This window comes from Oncorhynchus keta, chromosome 15 (genome assembly GCF_023373465.1).
Source record: "Oncorhynchus keta strain PuntledgeMale-10-30-2019 chromosome 15, Oket_V2, whole genome shotgun sequence".
Lineage (NCBI taxonomy): Eukaryota > Metazoa > Chordata > Actinopteri > Salmoniformes > Salmonidae > Oncorhynchus > Oncorhynchus keta.
Genome location: NC_068435.1, coordinates 33,040,123 through 33,057,869, shown reverse-complemented (window position 1 = coordinate 33,057,869; position 17,747 = coordinate 33,040,123). Strand labels below are relative to the sequence as shown.

The following is a 17,747-nucleotide window of genomic DNA, read 5'->3' as shown; positions in this document are numbered from 1 at the left end:
GGAGCAACATTAGCATAATGCTAGCATAACTCTGCCTGTGAGCCAACCTTGCTAATTCTAGCATAACTCTGCCTGTGAGCCAACCTTGCTAATGCCTGTGAGCCAACCTTACTTATGCTAGCACAACTCTGCCTGTGAGCCAACCTTGCTAATGCCTGTGAGCCAACCTTGCTCATGCTAGCATAACTCTGCCTGTGAGCCAACCTTGCTCATGCCTGTGAGCCAACCTTGCTCATGCTAGCATAACTCTGCCTGTGAGCCAACCTTGCTCATGCCTGTGAGCCAACCTTGCTCATGCTAGCATAACTCTGCCTGTGAGCCAACCTTGCTAATGCCTGTGAGCCAACCTTGCTAATGCTAACATAACTCTGCCTGTGAGCCAACCTTGCCAAGCCAGGGAGAGGGCAGGTATCATTGACTGTTTCATCATCACAAATCCCCAATGGAGGGGTTGGAGTGCCAGGATGCTTTCACTCCAAGGCCTCTCCAGAGAGATTCCAAAAAATAGGAAAATGAGGCCTCCAGAGAGAGACAGACATAAAATGGCTCAGCCAAGAGCATCACCACACCATGTTTTCCCTAATTACTGAATGAGTACCTGGCATAGAGGCACAGTCGCTAGTCCTATCAGACATTGTAATTTGTATCATATAAAGAACAAAAGCTGGAGTCTGGCAACCATATTTCTTTTAGAAATGTTTAGCTTTGTATTTCTTTGGTTTGGTAAGGCCAACCTAGCCTAGTGAGCCATCCGGGTCTTGCAAGGTTAAAGCCAATTTATGCTTTATCTGAAAATGTGGTCGGAGGCTCCATAATGAGGGTGTGACGCAATTCTGGAACCTCCAGAGACATGCAGAGGCCAAATTCAGCTCCTTACCGCATCGTGCACCTACCAAATGTTGTAAAAATGCAGAGGGCTCCATATAGCTCCGCATTGACTTAATTGGTTGACGGTAGGCAGTGGAGGTTCTAGCTTTTATGGCTCCCTGGGCGAAACCCCCCTTCAGCGCCCCCCAGGCAACAAAAAAAAGAAGCACCATTCTGCACTAACTGTATTTGTTATTCAGACATTTGGAACAACATAAATAAAAAACCTTTAATAACCTTTAAAACTATATAAATATAAAACTATATACAAAAATAAGACTCATATCAAAAAGAAGTAACAAAGACAAATAGAAACAAATTTGTGTCGATTTGGCACTCGAGCATCAATACATTACCCATCCCCCAACACTGTCAACCAAGAGTCAAGACTAAACCAGTTCACCTTGGTGGTGTGCAGACTGGTTTTTATACTGCTCTTAACAATTTCACACAAACCAGAAGCATTTCGTAGTGTCACTGATTTTACTAATTGTGTTAGTACTGTACAAAGTTAGAAGTGCGCTATTTGATAGATTCCCCCCGCTCCCCCTACCATGGGCTTCCAATGGGGAGATCTGAGGTCAACCTACCCCCACCTCCCTCCCCATCTCGTACTTCTGAGTGGGAGACCTTCCCAGGCAGTAGCCTGCCTAGCTCACAAACTAGAATCAGGGCACCCGCTCCGACCAGGTTAATTGACCCACAGTCCCACACCGTGACATGATATCCTTAATGTGATGTGCAAATGAGCAATAGAAAATCGAATCAGCAAATGTCACCATTCCCCTCAAAAAATGTGTTCGGGCCCCAGGCAGGATGTCGCCTATACCTAAATCCGCCACTGACGATAGTTGAGGGCCGGAGCTCCTGTATAAACACAAACTCACTTCCTTGACAACTTCCTTCACAACAGCGCAAGAAGTATGAATGCCCTGACGTCTGCAGAGGCCGTACCGCCATAAACGCGACATGGCAAATGCAGACGTCATACTGACCATTAACCGTCACATAAATCATTAACTGTAGGGCAGCAGTCATCAGTCTGGTAAAACGAGGCTACCGCCAACATGTTCAACTCAAGGGTAAGTGTTCCGGTCTGGAAGCACGGTTTCAGTAATGCAGTTTAACTGATGCCTGGCTCAGAAGGACAAATTCCATAGACTGCCACAACGAGAGAAATCCTAATAAGACACTTAGTCATCATCTTTGTGCACAAAACATCCACTGAATTATTCAAATAATTGTAACTCACAGCCGAAGATATCAGCATTTTATTTTCATCCAATGTCTGCCATGTTTTTGGATGACGTGATGACGTCGTCGTTGCTCCCTGTGCGCACTGAGTGCTGGGGCGCATTGTGTTGTTGGTCCGTGTAAACCGGACGCAACCCGGATATAGACAGTCCAAGAAGGATATAGACAGTCCATGAATCGGCATATACGAACGCGAGTAGATTACCAACAGTCGGACATCTTGGACGCAGTCTCCAGGATATTATACCTCAGTGGTTCTGCTCACCAGTGCTGTGAACTGGCTCCTCCTCCTAGTAGGTGATTTTACACCTTTAAGTGCCCAGGTGGCTCGCCTCTCATTAGGTTATTTGGTTTATCTCATTTAAGAGGTGTTTCCAAAGTTGATTGTAAACGCTCATGTTTGAGCATATAAATCTTTTTTGTTTTCAATAACGTGTAAAGTATTGACCATTGTTCTGAAAATGTGTGTTAGTCGTGTTTGAGAATGTAGCCTACCTTTTTAAAGGGTCGGTGCTATTCTGGTTCCATGGGACGTCCCAACTCTGAAGTTACCCGATTGAAGTTGAAATCATTTAAAATTAAGGTAAGAGTTATGGTTGGGGTAGGAGTTGAGGATGTCCCAAGGATCCCAGGTAGCACTAACTCTTTTGATGCCAGATTACTGCTCTCCTCATCCATAAGAGCTATTGTGCGTGTTCCTCTGCCCAGGCGTTGCTGACTTATGCCAGATCTTAAAACGCCTGGATAGATATTTTAAGTATCAGCTAACCACATCATATGTTATTGCAATCTGGTTCCCGATGGCACAGTTAATGATGCAACCATTGTTCGATGCATGCAACGTTTGAGCAGGGGAAGGCGACCGTTGTGTTCGTGAGTTAACATGTCGTTACAGAGCCCTGACAATTTCTACTCAAAATGTGTGCATTTATGGGCATTTTGCTCTGTATTTACGGTGCATTTGCCTTTGTACTCCTGTAGAGTTATTGCAGTATTGGCCAATTAAGTTCAGTGTTGTTCAACCAAGTATTTTTGCCAATTCCTTGTCATTATATCTGGTATATAAACACTCCTACTGGATCTCGTCTTCCCTCCGTCACCTGCACTGTAAATACCACCTATTATCTTCCTTGAATGAATGAATCCGGCTCAACTCTTGATGCTCCACACCAACTAGGCTGCTGGGTCCTCTATCTTAACACGAGTGTGTGTCTGTTCTGTCTTGTCTTTCCACTATGAAATTACTTTTAGCTAGGTTTAATTGTTGGTAAGTTCTCAGGGCACAACGACTTGGTAAAAAGCAGTATGAAGCACTGCTGAGAATGGGAGAGCTGTGCAGCATTGAAATGAACCCCCCCCCCCCCAACAGAGAAGTGTTTATTAGTTCCTGTTTGGTTGTTGTGGAGGAGATCTTGCAGACGTTAAGTGGCATTAATTGGCTGTACTGAGGCATGCGGGATCAGAAAGAAAGTGCGTACGTACCTGCAGCTCCGGGGGGCCTCCCTCGTCTCTGATCAGCAGCAGGTAGCTCTGTCCATCAACCACCATCTCCTTCTTGAACCGACCACCTGAGGAAGAGGAGAGAAATGTCAGGGTGACTTATTTGGTGGTGCGTTGCCTAGAATCATGCTTCGGCAGTATTAATACAACCAATGTGGACTGATCTACTTTACCCTGCCTATTAAAGGGGTCGCCAAAATGAAGGAAGAGCGCTAAAACTCAGGCCCAAAGTGGTGTAAAGCACTTGCTACTCTACCCATTGTCACTGAAAACGTGTTTGGTTTCGCTACAGCTAAATCACCAAAATGCAATATTAATTCCAATATTCTTGACCAGCACTTTCGAACTTCCCATTGATGACTTTCCATCCCGGTAAGGTTTTGATGATGGTCCCATCCCAGCATGTGATTGTGAATATGCTGCGGTTTGATTTGGCCCCGCTGTCTCAATAAAACAAAAATGAATAATAATCAGAAGCTGGGGGAAGAAAACTGGTCTCTAAAGTCAGTTACAATGAAGGGAAATTGCCATTTGGCATGTTTAAATGCACACAGCTGCTGAGGGAACCTTCTCCACTACACAGTCACAGAGCACTGCCACAAAGCCATAGACCCCCCAAATTCACTACAACACCACCACCAGCTAGCCTAGCGATCTGTCTCCATCATTGATGCAGAACTCCATTAAATACAAGATAGCGTGCTAGTGTGTTAGCCAGCGCAGCAGGCAGTAAGGACGTGATAAGGCACGTCCACTAGAATGAACGTATAGCCTGGAGCCTGCGGTGGAGAGAGGGGGAAGGAGGGGATGGAAGATAATAGGAGAAGAAAAGGGAGAAATCTAAAGTTGGGTGTAGTTCACGGCCACAAGATAGTGGAGGCTAGAGCTCTGCAGGAGAAGGGTAGCAACTATAGTCAGCCTGGACTTTTTACCCCTCATCTCTTTGAACGCTTGTTCGTATTCCTCGCCTCCGGCAAGGCTGGCTGCAGATGAAATACAGACCGATGGGAATACCTCGGCACTAAATTGGATTTTGCATAACATTGGAATAGTTTGAGATCCTGCAGAGATTTCAAATATTAAAGTGAGAAAGTTGGGGAGCGAGGCAAAATAAAAACCTTGCTTTTTCAAAAGCAGAAAATCTGCTTCAAGCCATCTCAAACAATATTGAATAATGTACGTCTGCATGAAAGGAGTAAGAGTGGGCATATTAACGTATATCAACAAAAAAAAAACTACAGACACAAAATAAATATCTACCGCTGCGGCAACACCCGATATTTAATAATCAGCCGTGTTATCTGAACTCTCAAACTGGTACTTTGATGTGCAGATCCCACCTCTGCAAAAAAGCAAGGGAAGACACAGCGACGGGCTCCGCCTGCAGTCTTCAAGGGATAGGTAGGTAGGCAGTGTTCTACAGATCCACTTGAGCCACACTTGCTACCCATTAATTCCACTTTAGCCCAAATGGGGAAGGGGGATTCTCCCAGACATCAGTTGAGTTGTGTAAGAGCCAAAGAGGGAGACTCAAGGAAGCCAAGCCAGCTTTTCTCCACTGAAGTAACAGAGCTCTGAGATTGGAGCGCTGATCGGACTGATGAGTTGCCATATGCCAGGAGATTTCCATTTAGAGGAAATACCAGAAAAGTGATACTCATAGTAATACCCAGTATAGTCATATCTTATGAGAAAATGACTGTATCTGGACCAAAGTGTCAGACTTCAGAGGACATTTGAAATGATTCTGGAGGATGTAAATGCGAATAGCCCTTGAAAATCGTACAATGAGAGTGTTATACCAAATAGCATCTTCTGTTGCCATGGTATAAAATGGATGTGCATTTAAGTAAAGACCTACATTTAGATTACATAACATCAACATCCTTGCTGTGTCTGTGACTGTTCACCGGCAAGCATAGACAAAAACATATCCTGAGGTCGGAGGAGAAACCATCTGTACTGTGAAACGTCTGTTGAATCTCAGTGCCAAACGAATTAAGCAAAACTACAGTAATTGTACAGCAATAATGAGAGACACTCAATCTGTATTAGGGAGGCAAGCAATTTAATGTATAATGATTTTACCTGGACGTGGCTAATGAATAGAGTGTTTATAGCTTTTCTATCAAACTGTTGTCCAACACACACACACACACACACACACACACACACACACACACACACACACACACACACACACACACACACACACACACACACACACACACAGTCACACACACAGTCACACACAGGTTTTGAGATGGTAGCTGAAATTGTGGGCTTGGTGAGCAGGCAGTAGGCAATAGGCATATCCAGCTCTAGAATGGAATGTGGATGCTCAGAGACCTTGACACAGAGCCACAATTCAAACAGAGCCAGTTTCGCTGTCGCCATGGCAACACCTCCCTCCCCGTCCCGATACTGCCTTTTTTTTGATATCACAGGAACGAGCAACATAGTAGAATAAAACACCGTAAAGTAGAACTGCTGGGTTAATGAATGGTACGGACAGAACAGACAACATTAGTACTACTACCAACTCTTCCTAGAAGCGAGGTAGCCTCTTTCAAAGCCAGTTTCTATCCGGGCTAAGCAAGGTGCTAGAAATGAGACTAAAAGGAGACCCTTTGTCACCTGTTAAGGATGGGAGACAGAGCGGTATGTTGTATCACAGCAACAATGCAATGATCTGTATAAAATGTTTCCAGAATTACCAAAACCAGCACTCAGGTTTTTTCATTCCAGCATTTTTGTCATTGACTTCTCTAGGCCTAATTAGGCATTGAGGATTGTTGCTTTCCCTTGGTGAAGCAGCATCTTAATGCCAGGAACTCATTATGCGCTTCATGTCTCATCATCCTCAGTACACAGTAGCCTACATAAAAACAGACACTACAAACCATCCAAAATTGTCATTTAACCCAACTTTGCCAACATCTTCACGGGTTTCGGGCAGCCTTCGCTTCCGATTTCCCGCCTGAGAATCAAAATGGAGAACTCTTCGGTTTAGATTCTGTGAAGTCATAAGTGGAAGGTTTGGGAACGGGCTCCAACTGTAGGAGTAAACACAACCTCCTCGCAGAGCTACGACCTCTCGTTTCAGAGCCTCGCAGCTCCCTAAACAGAAACCTGTTTATGTTCATGGCAGCAACTATGATCCCCCTCCTCTCTGAAATGAAGGGTTAATAGTAGGATTTAGTGCTTTACGCCCAGGTCTTAGTTTTACCTTGATGTGTTTGGGAATTATCATTCTAACGCAGAAGCCCTCTCTTTTTCATAAACAATGCTTTGCTCTAGCTGTCATTCGTTTATGCTAACGGATAATTGGCTAACGGCCAATTACCTCAGAGTTGTCTCTCTCTCTCTCCACACCCTTGGGTTTGAGAGAAAATCGGACACTGCGTCGACTGATACAAAATATCAACACCAACACACCTGGCATACCGTTAATGACAAGCCAAGATTTCTCCTTTCTCTCCATACACCATGTGGAAAACACTCAAACTAACTGCTAATTATACTGCAAGCATCAAGCCCAGTCCTTGTATTTTGTCAGTATCTATCCCCAGCTAGAATAACATCAGCCAAAATGCAGACTGGCTTGCCAATTGATCATTCCAGGTGGAATTTCAACAGGTTTTGGACTGACAATAATCTGGTAAAATCTTAAATAAACTTTAGGAATTATTATAAAGATCTCATGTATGATGCAGCAGGGCCAGTAGATGGACTAGATTAGCAAGATATCATCACAGCTATAAGAAGGAACAGACCGCTCTGCCTCAAGTGATGCGTTCATGTGTTGACTGACAAGACCGTCTAGTAAAGTAGACAACTTTTTAAGTTTTTTTTTTTTAAACATGTGATGGTGCTCTCCTCCCTCGGGATTTCAGCAGCAGTCTCTTACCTTCAGGGGATTCCTCCTGCACGTACGTGCCTGTCAGGTACCGGTGGACAAGGGCCGATTTCCCACTCGACAGATTACCCACAATACCCTGCAGAAACAACAAAAACACATGACACCACACTCACATGTAGTTCATTCCAGGACATGTATGTTGTATGGATGGTTACACCTGCAATCATAGCCAGAGCCTCTACAGCTTGACCTATATACAGTACTGATGATGATTGTTGAAACAGCAAGACTGCAAAATACTAGTACTAATAAAAGTCTGTTAACATGACTAGTACCAGTAAAATGTTCAGTTGGTGGCGGCAATATGTTGTAGAGATGGTTACACAACTAACCAATGCCAAAGGCCTCAGCCTATGGACTTTCACATGAACAGATGGTGCTTATAGGGTAAAGGTAAGACACCAAGGGAACAGTACTGTATATGTTCAGCTAATGTTTTACCTACTCCCCCTGGTGGGTGTCTAGGCCAAGGCCCCAGCCCTGACTGCTCTATGCCCCCAGGGGAAACCTGACGGAGGGTGGGCTGGTGCCGCTCCCAGGCTGGGGTGGCTGATGATGCCAGGGTGTCTGGGGGAGAACAAAGGCTCCTTCAACATGCCATCACCCCCCCCTCTTCCTTCATCCCCCTCTTCTTTAGATCATTAGTGGGTGGTAAAGTCAGGATTGGTTTAATTACAGCGGACTGCGTGTGTGTGTGTGTTGGGGGGGGGACGATTAAGCTACCTATCCTCTCCCTCACAATACTTATGTTCTTTGTAAGGAGGAAGTTGGCTTTGGAGAGGACATGAAGTAGTAGTCTATCAAGAACGTAAGAATAGACCGAGACTACAGACCCTGGTTCGATCCCGGGCTGTATCACAACCGTCCGAGATCAGGAGCCCCATAGGGCGGCGCACAATTGGCCCAGCGTCGTCAGGGTTAGGGGAGGGTTTGGCCGGGGTAGGCCGTCATTGTAAAATAAGAATGTGTTCTTAACTGACTTGCCTAGTTAAATAAATAAATAAATATAACAAGCTAGGAGCTACTCATAACCAAAACTAACTACAAAAGGGGCAGGGTTTGTGTTAGAACTGTAAAGCTTTGTAACCTGCTGGGTTGTAAGCCCATCATTAATAAGGCTGCTTTATGAGCATAGTTCAGGCAGATGAAAGCAGAGCGGGCACTGTGTGTAAATTCCACTAGAGACACTTTTTTTTAAGGATCAGTCTGTGGGTTCATCATCAAAGTCCAGGTTTGAATACAATGTTTTTAATGCAAAGTTTTGGGAAGCCCGTACTACACAGTATCAGCTCATGTCCACCATGAGTACAATAGCCTACATGTTGGAACGATAACATTTGTCCATGCTTTTGGGAAACATAACTCATATGACTGAACTACTTCTGTCCAATATTGCCATATGGGAACTGTGGAAGTAAATTAAGTTCTCTGACAGCAGTCATTGTCTTTTCCCTGCTGAGTTCAGCATCAGTTCACTTAACCTCTGAAGTGTGTGGCGCTAATGAACACCGTCTACTATATAAAAAGACAATGAGCTCTATCAAATTCTCCCTGTTTTGAAAGCATGTTCTTCATAAAATTTCCCCCATCTGATTTGTGTCTGATTCCCATAAATCTTTCTGATGCGATGCACGACCCTAACCAATTCATAGAAGACCAAAATACTATGAATACTACTACAGTATTTAACACCAGAACGGCGGAATGAGGTTTTGTGGTAATATCCCTATTGATTATGTGCGTGAAGCATTCCTTTCTTCAAGTGAGGACGTGAGCAGCGTGTGTGTGTGTGTGTGTGTGTGTGTGTGTGTGTGTGTGTGTGTGTGTGTGTGTGTGTGTGTGTGTGTTTGGCAGTGGTAAGAACGGTTGTGCCAGCGGCTGGATCAGACCCAGGAAGTGTCACTCGTCTAGCCCAAAACCGTCACTCATCTCTTAGTCTGCTGCAAACCACTCTACGCTCCGCATCACCATGCCAACGCAAAAAAAAACCAGCATCATTAAAAATCACCCACAATCTCGTTTGGTGCCAGGGAATATTCCAGCCAATTTCTGTACTCTACTCTACTCTTCTCTCTCTCTCTCATGCAGAATGAGAGGAAATGTTTTTGACATGCATAGAGCATGCACTGGCATTGACGTTGAAATCAATCCAATGCTAATGTTCAATTTATCTTCCTCTTGCAATGCCAATGTCAGCCGATTAACAACGGGCTGAAGTTATGATGCATACCACTCACCACTTTGAGCTCTGGCACTGATCGACTCAATGTCCATTCTTGGCTGTTGACGAAAGAGTCTGGAAGAGAAAAAGACGGAGAACAAACAGCATTTAGTTAAGGTTACTGAAGGGTAAAGCAGGGTGTTGATTCCTGATCACTGTTTCGTGTCGTCAACAGTTTATGTATGTTAAGATAAATGTTTTAAATAAAAGCTATATCCCCATTATAAACCTGTTGAACCAGAGAAAAACAGGCTCTGCTCTGCTCTCCCTCTTGACTCTTTGTCCTGACAATGCTTGTTGTTTGATGTTTGTTTACATTGCACCGAACATGTACTGTCTGTGGCTTGAAGGGAAGTGGTGCAAATCGGGGTTTAAAAAGAGACCTCTGGCGCACGAGCAAGCAAGAACGCACACGCACACAGCTAATTCAATTCAATAGCGAGAGAAAACCAGACTTGTTCCAACATGTTCCTCTATTAATGGCGACACATATGGAAGGGACATTTGACTGGAAAGAAAATCGCCATTTAAAAACTAAGTCTAGAAAACCATTCAAGAGAACAATTACAAACTGGGTGAAAGTCAGTAGCATTGTTCAGGGCATAACCAGATACACAGAGAACTTCTCTCTCAGGACATTATAGTAAAAAAGTGTCCGGATCTGTCACAACTGTTTGACAAAATACCCACTTCCTGTTTCGGGTCGCAGACCCTCTATTCCAAGCTAGCGACCCCCATGGAGATACCATCAACAACAGAGAAAGGTGGTGCCGGTGCAGACACACTGTCTCCAGGCAACAAGGTGCAAAACCAGGTGGGACCCAGTGTCTACACCAGGACAATGAAGACCTACAACACCAAAGAAGGCAGCGTCATTTAAGTGCACGTTTGGTGCAGCAACCGGTCTCTCGTCTTGCTCAAAGCAAACAAAGAACATTGATCATCCAGAACAATCATCCAGAAAAATGTATTGAGGATAAACCAATGTTTCGATGACTGGAAAACATACAGTTGAGATTGAAATTATTTTAACGGCCTACAAACAGGATTTTCAAACTATTTCATAATATCTGGAGAATTTACACACACAAAAAAAAAAAATTTTAATTTTAAAATGTGTAAACTTAAAAATAAAAAACATATTCGCAAATGTTGTGGCTTAGACACTAATTTACATCATTCTTACATCATTCGTTTTTGTGTTGTGCCCAGCATCAGTTGAGACACATCATTTGTATTTATTATGGATCCCCATTAGCTGCTGCCTTCTTCCTGGGGTCTGGCAACATTAAGGCAGTTATACAATTTTAAAAACATTACAATATATATATATATTTTTGTTTGTTGTTGTTTTCTTTTAACCTTTAAATGTTTAACTAATTCTTCTTTACAATGACGGCCTACCCCAGCTGACGCTGGGCCAATGGTGCGCCGCCCTACTGGACTCCCAATCACGGCCAGTTGTACAGCCTGAAATTGAACCAGGGTCTGTAGTGACGCCTCTAGCACTGAGATGCAGTGACTTAGAATGCTGCGCCACTCGGGAGCCATTCACAACAGATTTCACAACACATTAAGTGTGTGCCCTCAGGCCCATACTCTACTACCACATATCTACCACACAAAATCCATGTACACAGTATGTGTGTGTATAGTGTATATGTTATTGTGTGTTTGTGTGCATGTGTCTGTGCCTATGTTTGTGTTGCTTCACAGTCCCCGCTGTTTGTTCCATAAAGTGTGTTTGTATCTGTCGTCTAAATAAAATGTTACTGCTGGCACGAGTTACTTGATGTGGAATAGAGTTCCATGTAGTCGTGGCTCTCTGTAGTACTGTGCGCCTCCCATAGTCTGTTCTGGACTTGGGGACTGTGAAGAGACCTGTGAAGAGACTGTGAAGAACCCTCTTGTGGCATGTCTGTGGCATGTCTGTGGGGAATGCATGGGTGTCTGAGCTTAAAAAACGTAGTTAAAACGCAGTAGTTAAAAACCGATTGCTCAGTGCACTCAACATGTCAATACCTCTCATAAATACAAATAGTGATGAAGTCAATCTCTCCTCCACTTTGAGCCAGGAGAGATTGACATGCATATTATTCATGTTAGCTCTCTGTGTACATCTCAGGGCCAGCCGTGCTGCCCTGTTCCCTCATTGTGGTACCTGACCACACGACTGAACAGTAGTCCAGTTGCGACAAAACTAGAACCTGTAGTACCTGCCTTGTTGATAGTGCTGTTAAGAAGGTAGAGCAGCGCTTTATTATGGACAGACTTCTCCCCATCCTAGCTACTGTTGTATCAATATGTTTTGACCATGACAGTTTACAATCCAGGGTTACTCCAAGCAGTTTAGTCACCTCAGCAATTTTAGTCACCTCAACTTACTCTTTACAAGATTTAGTTGAAGTTTAGGGTTTAGTGAATGATTTTGACCAAATACAGTGCTTTAAGTTTTTTGAAATATTTAGGACTAACTTATTCCTTTCCACCCATTCAGCTCTTTGTTAAGTGTTGCAATCATTTCAGTCGCTGTAGTAGTTGACGTGTATAGTGTTGAGTCGTCCGTATACATAACTTTACTCAAAGCCAGTGGCATGTCGTTAGTAAAGATTGAAAAAAGTAAGGGGCCTAAACATCCGGACCGGAGAATTCCTGATTCTACCTGGATTGTGTTGGATAGGCTTCCATTAAAAAACACCCTCTGTGTTCTGTTACCTGTCTAACTCTTTATCTACAATATAGCAGGGGGTGTAAAGCCATAACACATATGCTTAACCTGCAGCAGATTGTGATCGCTAATGTCAGAATGTGCACTGAAGTCTAACAAAACAATTTATTTATCATCAATCTCAATCATCAGTCATTTGTGTAAGTGCTGTGCTTGTTGAACGTACCATCTCTATAAGCGTGCTGAAAGTCTGTTGTCAATTTGTTTACTGTAAAATAACATTGTATCTGGCCAAAAAACTATTTTTTTCCCATAAGTTTACTAAGGGTTTGTAACAGGATGATTGGTCGGCTATTTGAGCCAGTAAACAAACAGGGCTTTAATATTCTTAGGTAGCGGAATTACTTTTGCTTCTCTCCAGGCTTGAGAGCACACACTTTCTAGTAGGCTTAAAGTGAAGATATGGCAAATAGGAGAGCTCTTGAATACAGGGGGGTTGTCATGTTTTTGCTGACAAATGTACTAAAATGGGAGTAAAATAGACATTTCAACATTCAAATGGGACCACAAAGACAGTTGGAGAACCACACATCAGAGAATGTAGACTTGAATGGGAATATCTGTAGATTTAAATTAAAACTGTCCATCCCCACAGGAAACCTATTGAGATCATATAAATATAGATAATAGAATAGACATGACCATTTATGTTGACATTCAACGGTTGGGGTAGTGATTAGAAGTTGCATTTCAATTAAATTTCAAGGTGTACTAGCTACATTTCAGTGGTCTGAAGCGATATATAATTCATATAATGGAATTTTCTATGATTGAAATGACACCCACCCTGTATTCAAGAGCATATTGTGTCTCAGCCGATGGAGGACACAACACAAAAACCTCAGATGATATGAAATAGTGAAATGATTATTATTATGTGAATTTTCTGTCAAAGTGATTCAATTCAAATGGATCGACCCTTGAAAATAAGTACCTATTTATAGGCATCTAAGAAGTGCACTTGGCCATCAACAAAATGTTTCATTATTTGAAAGCGGTTGTCCAATCCATAAGTAGTCGTGTAAGTCGAGAATAAGGGCCTCTTACATGATAATTAAAAAATTTGCAGGATGTAGGATCAATTGTTGAAGAACATTGATTTTGTGTTCCTCCAAGGCTAATCGAAGCCATTCCAAAACACCATTAGACTTCACTTGAGACACTTTTTCCAATTAAGAAAGTAAATTGTTTTGTTCACTAGATTCTTCCTTGACAAATGTAGTTGTATAAGCAATAAGGTTGACTTAATACACGGACAATACTCCTGTATACAATAACAAGCCTCGTCATGGTTATTTCACTTCAGTTCAAGGTTGAGGAGTGCATCGCCCGAGGTGGATTCAACCTGTGTTGCACAGAGCGGTTCTGAATAGCAGCCCTTGTGTTGCTAAGCCCTCTCACTACCAGTTTGACTATCTTCTTGAACATGTTAGAACATGCTCTTCAAGGCCGATTTTTTACCCTACAGAGACGGACCATACGGTGCGTCGTGGCAATGTCGTTTTTCTTCACAAAATGCTAGGCTCCTCGCAGTGCACTCCGACATCCGACTACTCCCGTGCCAAATGATAATTGTCACTTGCCGTATCATTCCTTGCGTAGCCGTGGAGGCCGTGTTGTGTAGTAGGCAATGAAGCTCGCTTGGGTTCCTTGAATGTATAGGCTGATTCTATTTGTAAGCTTTTAAATGATATCAAAAAGTCAACCATTTTATATTTTCCAGTGAGGAAGACATGAATATCATGGTATGGTGGGGTATGCAAAACGGGTCAACTTTGAGCACCTTTATCTCCTGAATGTTTTGGCATTCTGGTCCAAAAAGTAACTTTCTGTCCACTTCTTCCATGTGCAAACATGTAAGGAAAGTTTTGTTGAAATCAAAAGGTTTTCTGTCAAAAAGTGATGCAATTCAAATGAATGTACCCTTGAGACTAATTTCCTGTATTCAAGCACCTATTTATAGGCATCTAAGAAGTGCACTTGGCCATAAACAAAATGTTTCATTATTTGAAAGCGGTTGTCCAATCCATAAGTAGTCGTGTAAGTCGAGAATAAGGGCCTCTTACATGATAATTAAAACATTTGCAGGATGTAGGATCAATTGTTGAAGAACATTGATTTTGTGTTCCTCCAAGGCTAATCGAAGCCATTCCAAAACACCATTAGACTTCACTTGAGACACTTTTTCCAATTAAGAAAGTAAATCGTTTTTTTGTTCACTAGATTCTTCCTTGATAAATGTAGTTTTAGAAGCAATAAGGTTGACTTAATACACGGACAATACTCCTGTATACAATAACAGGCCTCGTTGTTGAGGAGTGCATCGCCCGAGGTGGATTCAACCTGTGTTGCACAGAGCGGTTCTGAATATCAGCCCTTGTGTTGCTAAGCCCTCTCACTACCAGTTTGACTATATTCTTGAACATGTTAGAACATGCTCTTCAAGGCCGATTTATACCCTACAGAGACGGACCATACGGTGCGTAGCGCAGCGTCGCAATGTCGTTTTTCCTCACAAAAGGCGCGGCTCCTTGCAGTGCACTCCGACATCCGAGTACTCCCGTGCCAAATGAAAATGGTCACTTGCCGTATCATTCTTTGCGTAGCGGTAGAGGCAGTGATGTCTAGGCACTCAAGCTCGCTTGGTTCCTTGAATCTATAGGCTGAATCAAAGTAGCCTATTTTTGCATTGATACGCCTTCGAATCTCATCGACTGTTCAACCAAATCAAAACATCGTAGCCTTATTACAACCAGTGATCCCAGGCTATTGGTAAAAACAAAAACATATATTTTTTCTCCGCGACCAAAACATGATGACATTCTATTTGTAGCTGATACTGGAGTGAATACATGCAAGTAGCATATCGAACTGGAATAACAGTGTAGGCTACAACAGAAAGTATACGAATATTTGCCGCGGCATATTATTGAATTATAAATGTGATTCTTTCACATGGCGATGTGGGAAGCTAATCTACAAAATCACTTCAAAATTACTGTTTTGGTTTAGCTTGGCATTAAATAAGAAGCCTATTTTCCATTGATAACCAAATATAATCTTAGTGACTTTTAAAACAATAAACCAATAAACACTGTAGCCTTATTAGAACCCCCGCCCCCCAAAAAGTATTTTACTGAGTGACTACCTAAAACAGCCCTAAACCATGTGCTTTTTCTTCCTGAGCATAAATGATGGCATTCTATTTGTAGCTGATACGGGTGTGAATTACATTCCAGCAGCATATTAAACTGGGATGATGCTGTAGGTTACACTGGCAAGTAAATAATATTAGCATATTATTTCGTGATAAATCGGATTATTCCACATGGGGGTGATGTGGGAAGCTAAAAGGATCGTTTGTCTGCTTTTTTTAGCCATGCCATTTCATTCAAGTGAACTAACAGTGGTGATGTTTTAAACATGACTTTTCTTTGATTCTTCTTTGTATTCCCACAAATGGGAACACAACAACAAGAAAATCTCTTTCTGCTATTGCCCCCTAGGGTCTCGGATCACATGGACCAGAGAGGGTATCATGTTACAGAAGGTGAGTGTTGTTTCAAAAGAAAAATCGGACCACCCCAAGAGCACGAACACGAGTAGATCTAAGCACTAAAATGTGTGGAAAACCTTAGGCTCTGCAGTTCTGACACTCCGCTTGAGTGAGTGAGGGAGTGTTTTTCACAAGTGGTAGAGAGCAGTTTAAATGAGGTTTCCACTCATTTTGTCAAGATTACTTGTTATTTATTTTTTTTAAGATCTAGACAAGAGGACGAATAAAAACAGTGATCGGAGCTCTTTTATGCAACTCTTCAGAAACCCGTTACAAGAGCACTCTGACTTGAACAGCTTTTTGTTCTTAAACTGCAACGGTAGATTCCACTGTTCTGGAATCTCGGAAAGAGGGGCAAACACACAAGAGAAGACCCCAGAAATAGACCGGCTATCCAGTAGAATTAGGGGTCATCATACAAAAGGGTCTCTATAGTGTTGTTGACCACTTAGAGAGTTAGGACACTGGGGCGCCGCACCAGAATGGAACGTTGTGTTATTACTGACCATAACACCACCACTCATTTTGAAAATAACTTTTAAAAAAAGGCATGAAACACAGAGGGCAGAAGAACAGAGGAGATATAGAAGACCAAAGTAGCATTCATTCACTCAAAGCTTTACCTAGCTATCTTTTATCAAAACCACGTGACACATTGTTTGTGCTACACAAGTTACATATTAGGCCTATATGCTGTGGCTATCCAGATTGATGTAGCATACAGAGTGGCACAAAACACTTGTCCTTAGCCCTTGCTCACACAGCTAATAGAATGCATGTGTTTCCTCCATTACAAATGAGCACCCCATCGCTACCCAGAATGCCTGTGGAAACGGAACAGAACGAGCCCCAACGTCAGTGACGCACCCTCCAGAGGACACCAGAGCCCTTGTTTGTGTGAGACGGAAAACTGCTGCCGCTTGTTTGTCCTGTTTTTCTTTTTACCTCACCGCTCACGTCCACTCTAATAAAAATTACTATTCAATCCGAAGGCAGTGAGGCACGATTAGTACCCCCCCTAATTGAGTTCTGAAAATACCACTCTGTTTGAGTGTGTGCGTGCGCGGGTGTGTGTGGTCAGTGGGGAATGAGAGGGGAGGACAACCATGAGGTCTAAACCTCCACGCTGCTCCGAGGCCAAGATATTTTTTCCCCACAAGCTAGAAATGACAGAGTGTGAATTTAGCTTGGAATAAGTATTTTTACATCTTTCATTGGTAACCACATAGTGGGTTGTTACCCACTGGCATTGCCTCTGACTAGGCCTAGGGTATAATTACACTGAGCAGCAGCTCCATTGTCATAATTGTTCCTGAATCATATCCCTATCTTGTAACTGTTATGACTCTGCAGCCCAATTCACAAAGATGTCGGCTCAATTCTGCTACAGCTCTTATCTGTAGAGCTCTGAACAGCAGAAGGTAATTTCACTCTAAGGGGATAGGTAAGTGACAAACAGAATCACTAGTGATGCAGACAGAGAGGTGGATGCTTGCCGACCAATCTATCCCATTTTGGAGGGCTATAGCAAAGCTGACTTAAGGGTCTCGTCTAAGCTTTCGGTTGCTGAAGGCTTGGTATCAACCATTTCCTCTGAGCTAAATTGGACACCGGTGTTGATATGAATTCTCATTTTAACCCGAGGTAGACACATTTGGATTTTTGAGAGATCTTTTGTTCCTTGGGTTCAGTCTTAGCT

The 17,747-nt window shown here is 42.8% G+C and overlaps 1 protein-coding gene across 3 annotated transcripts in view; it reads right to left on the bottom strand.

Annotated features, from left to right (window-relative positions):
- The window catches only part of LOC118394804 (arf-GAP with GTPase, ANK repeat and PH domain-containing protein 3-like), a 231,845-nt gene that overhangs the window by 110,779 nt on the left and 103,319 nt on the right, over window positions 1–17,747 (bottom strand). For all 3 annotated transcript variants that reach the window (XM_035788368.2, XM_035788366.2, XM_035788367.2), the window contains exons 2-4: window positions 9,781–9,839; window positions 7,532–7,619; window positions 3,604–3,689 (exon numbers count right to left, since the gene is read on the bottom strand). In XM_035788368.2, the coding sequence (XP_035644261.1) occupies window positions 3,604–3,689; window positions 7,532–7,619; window positions 9,781–9,839 (233 nt within the window). The remainder of the gene's footprint in view (window positions 1–3,603; window positions 3,690–7,531; window positions 7,620–9,780; window positions 9,840–17,747) is intronic.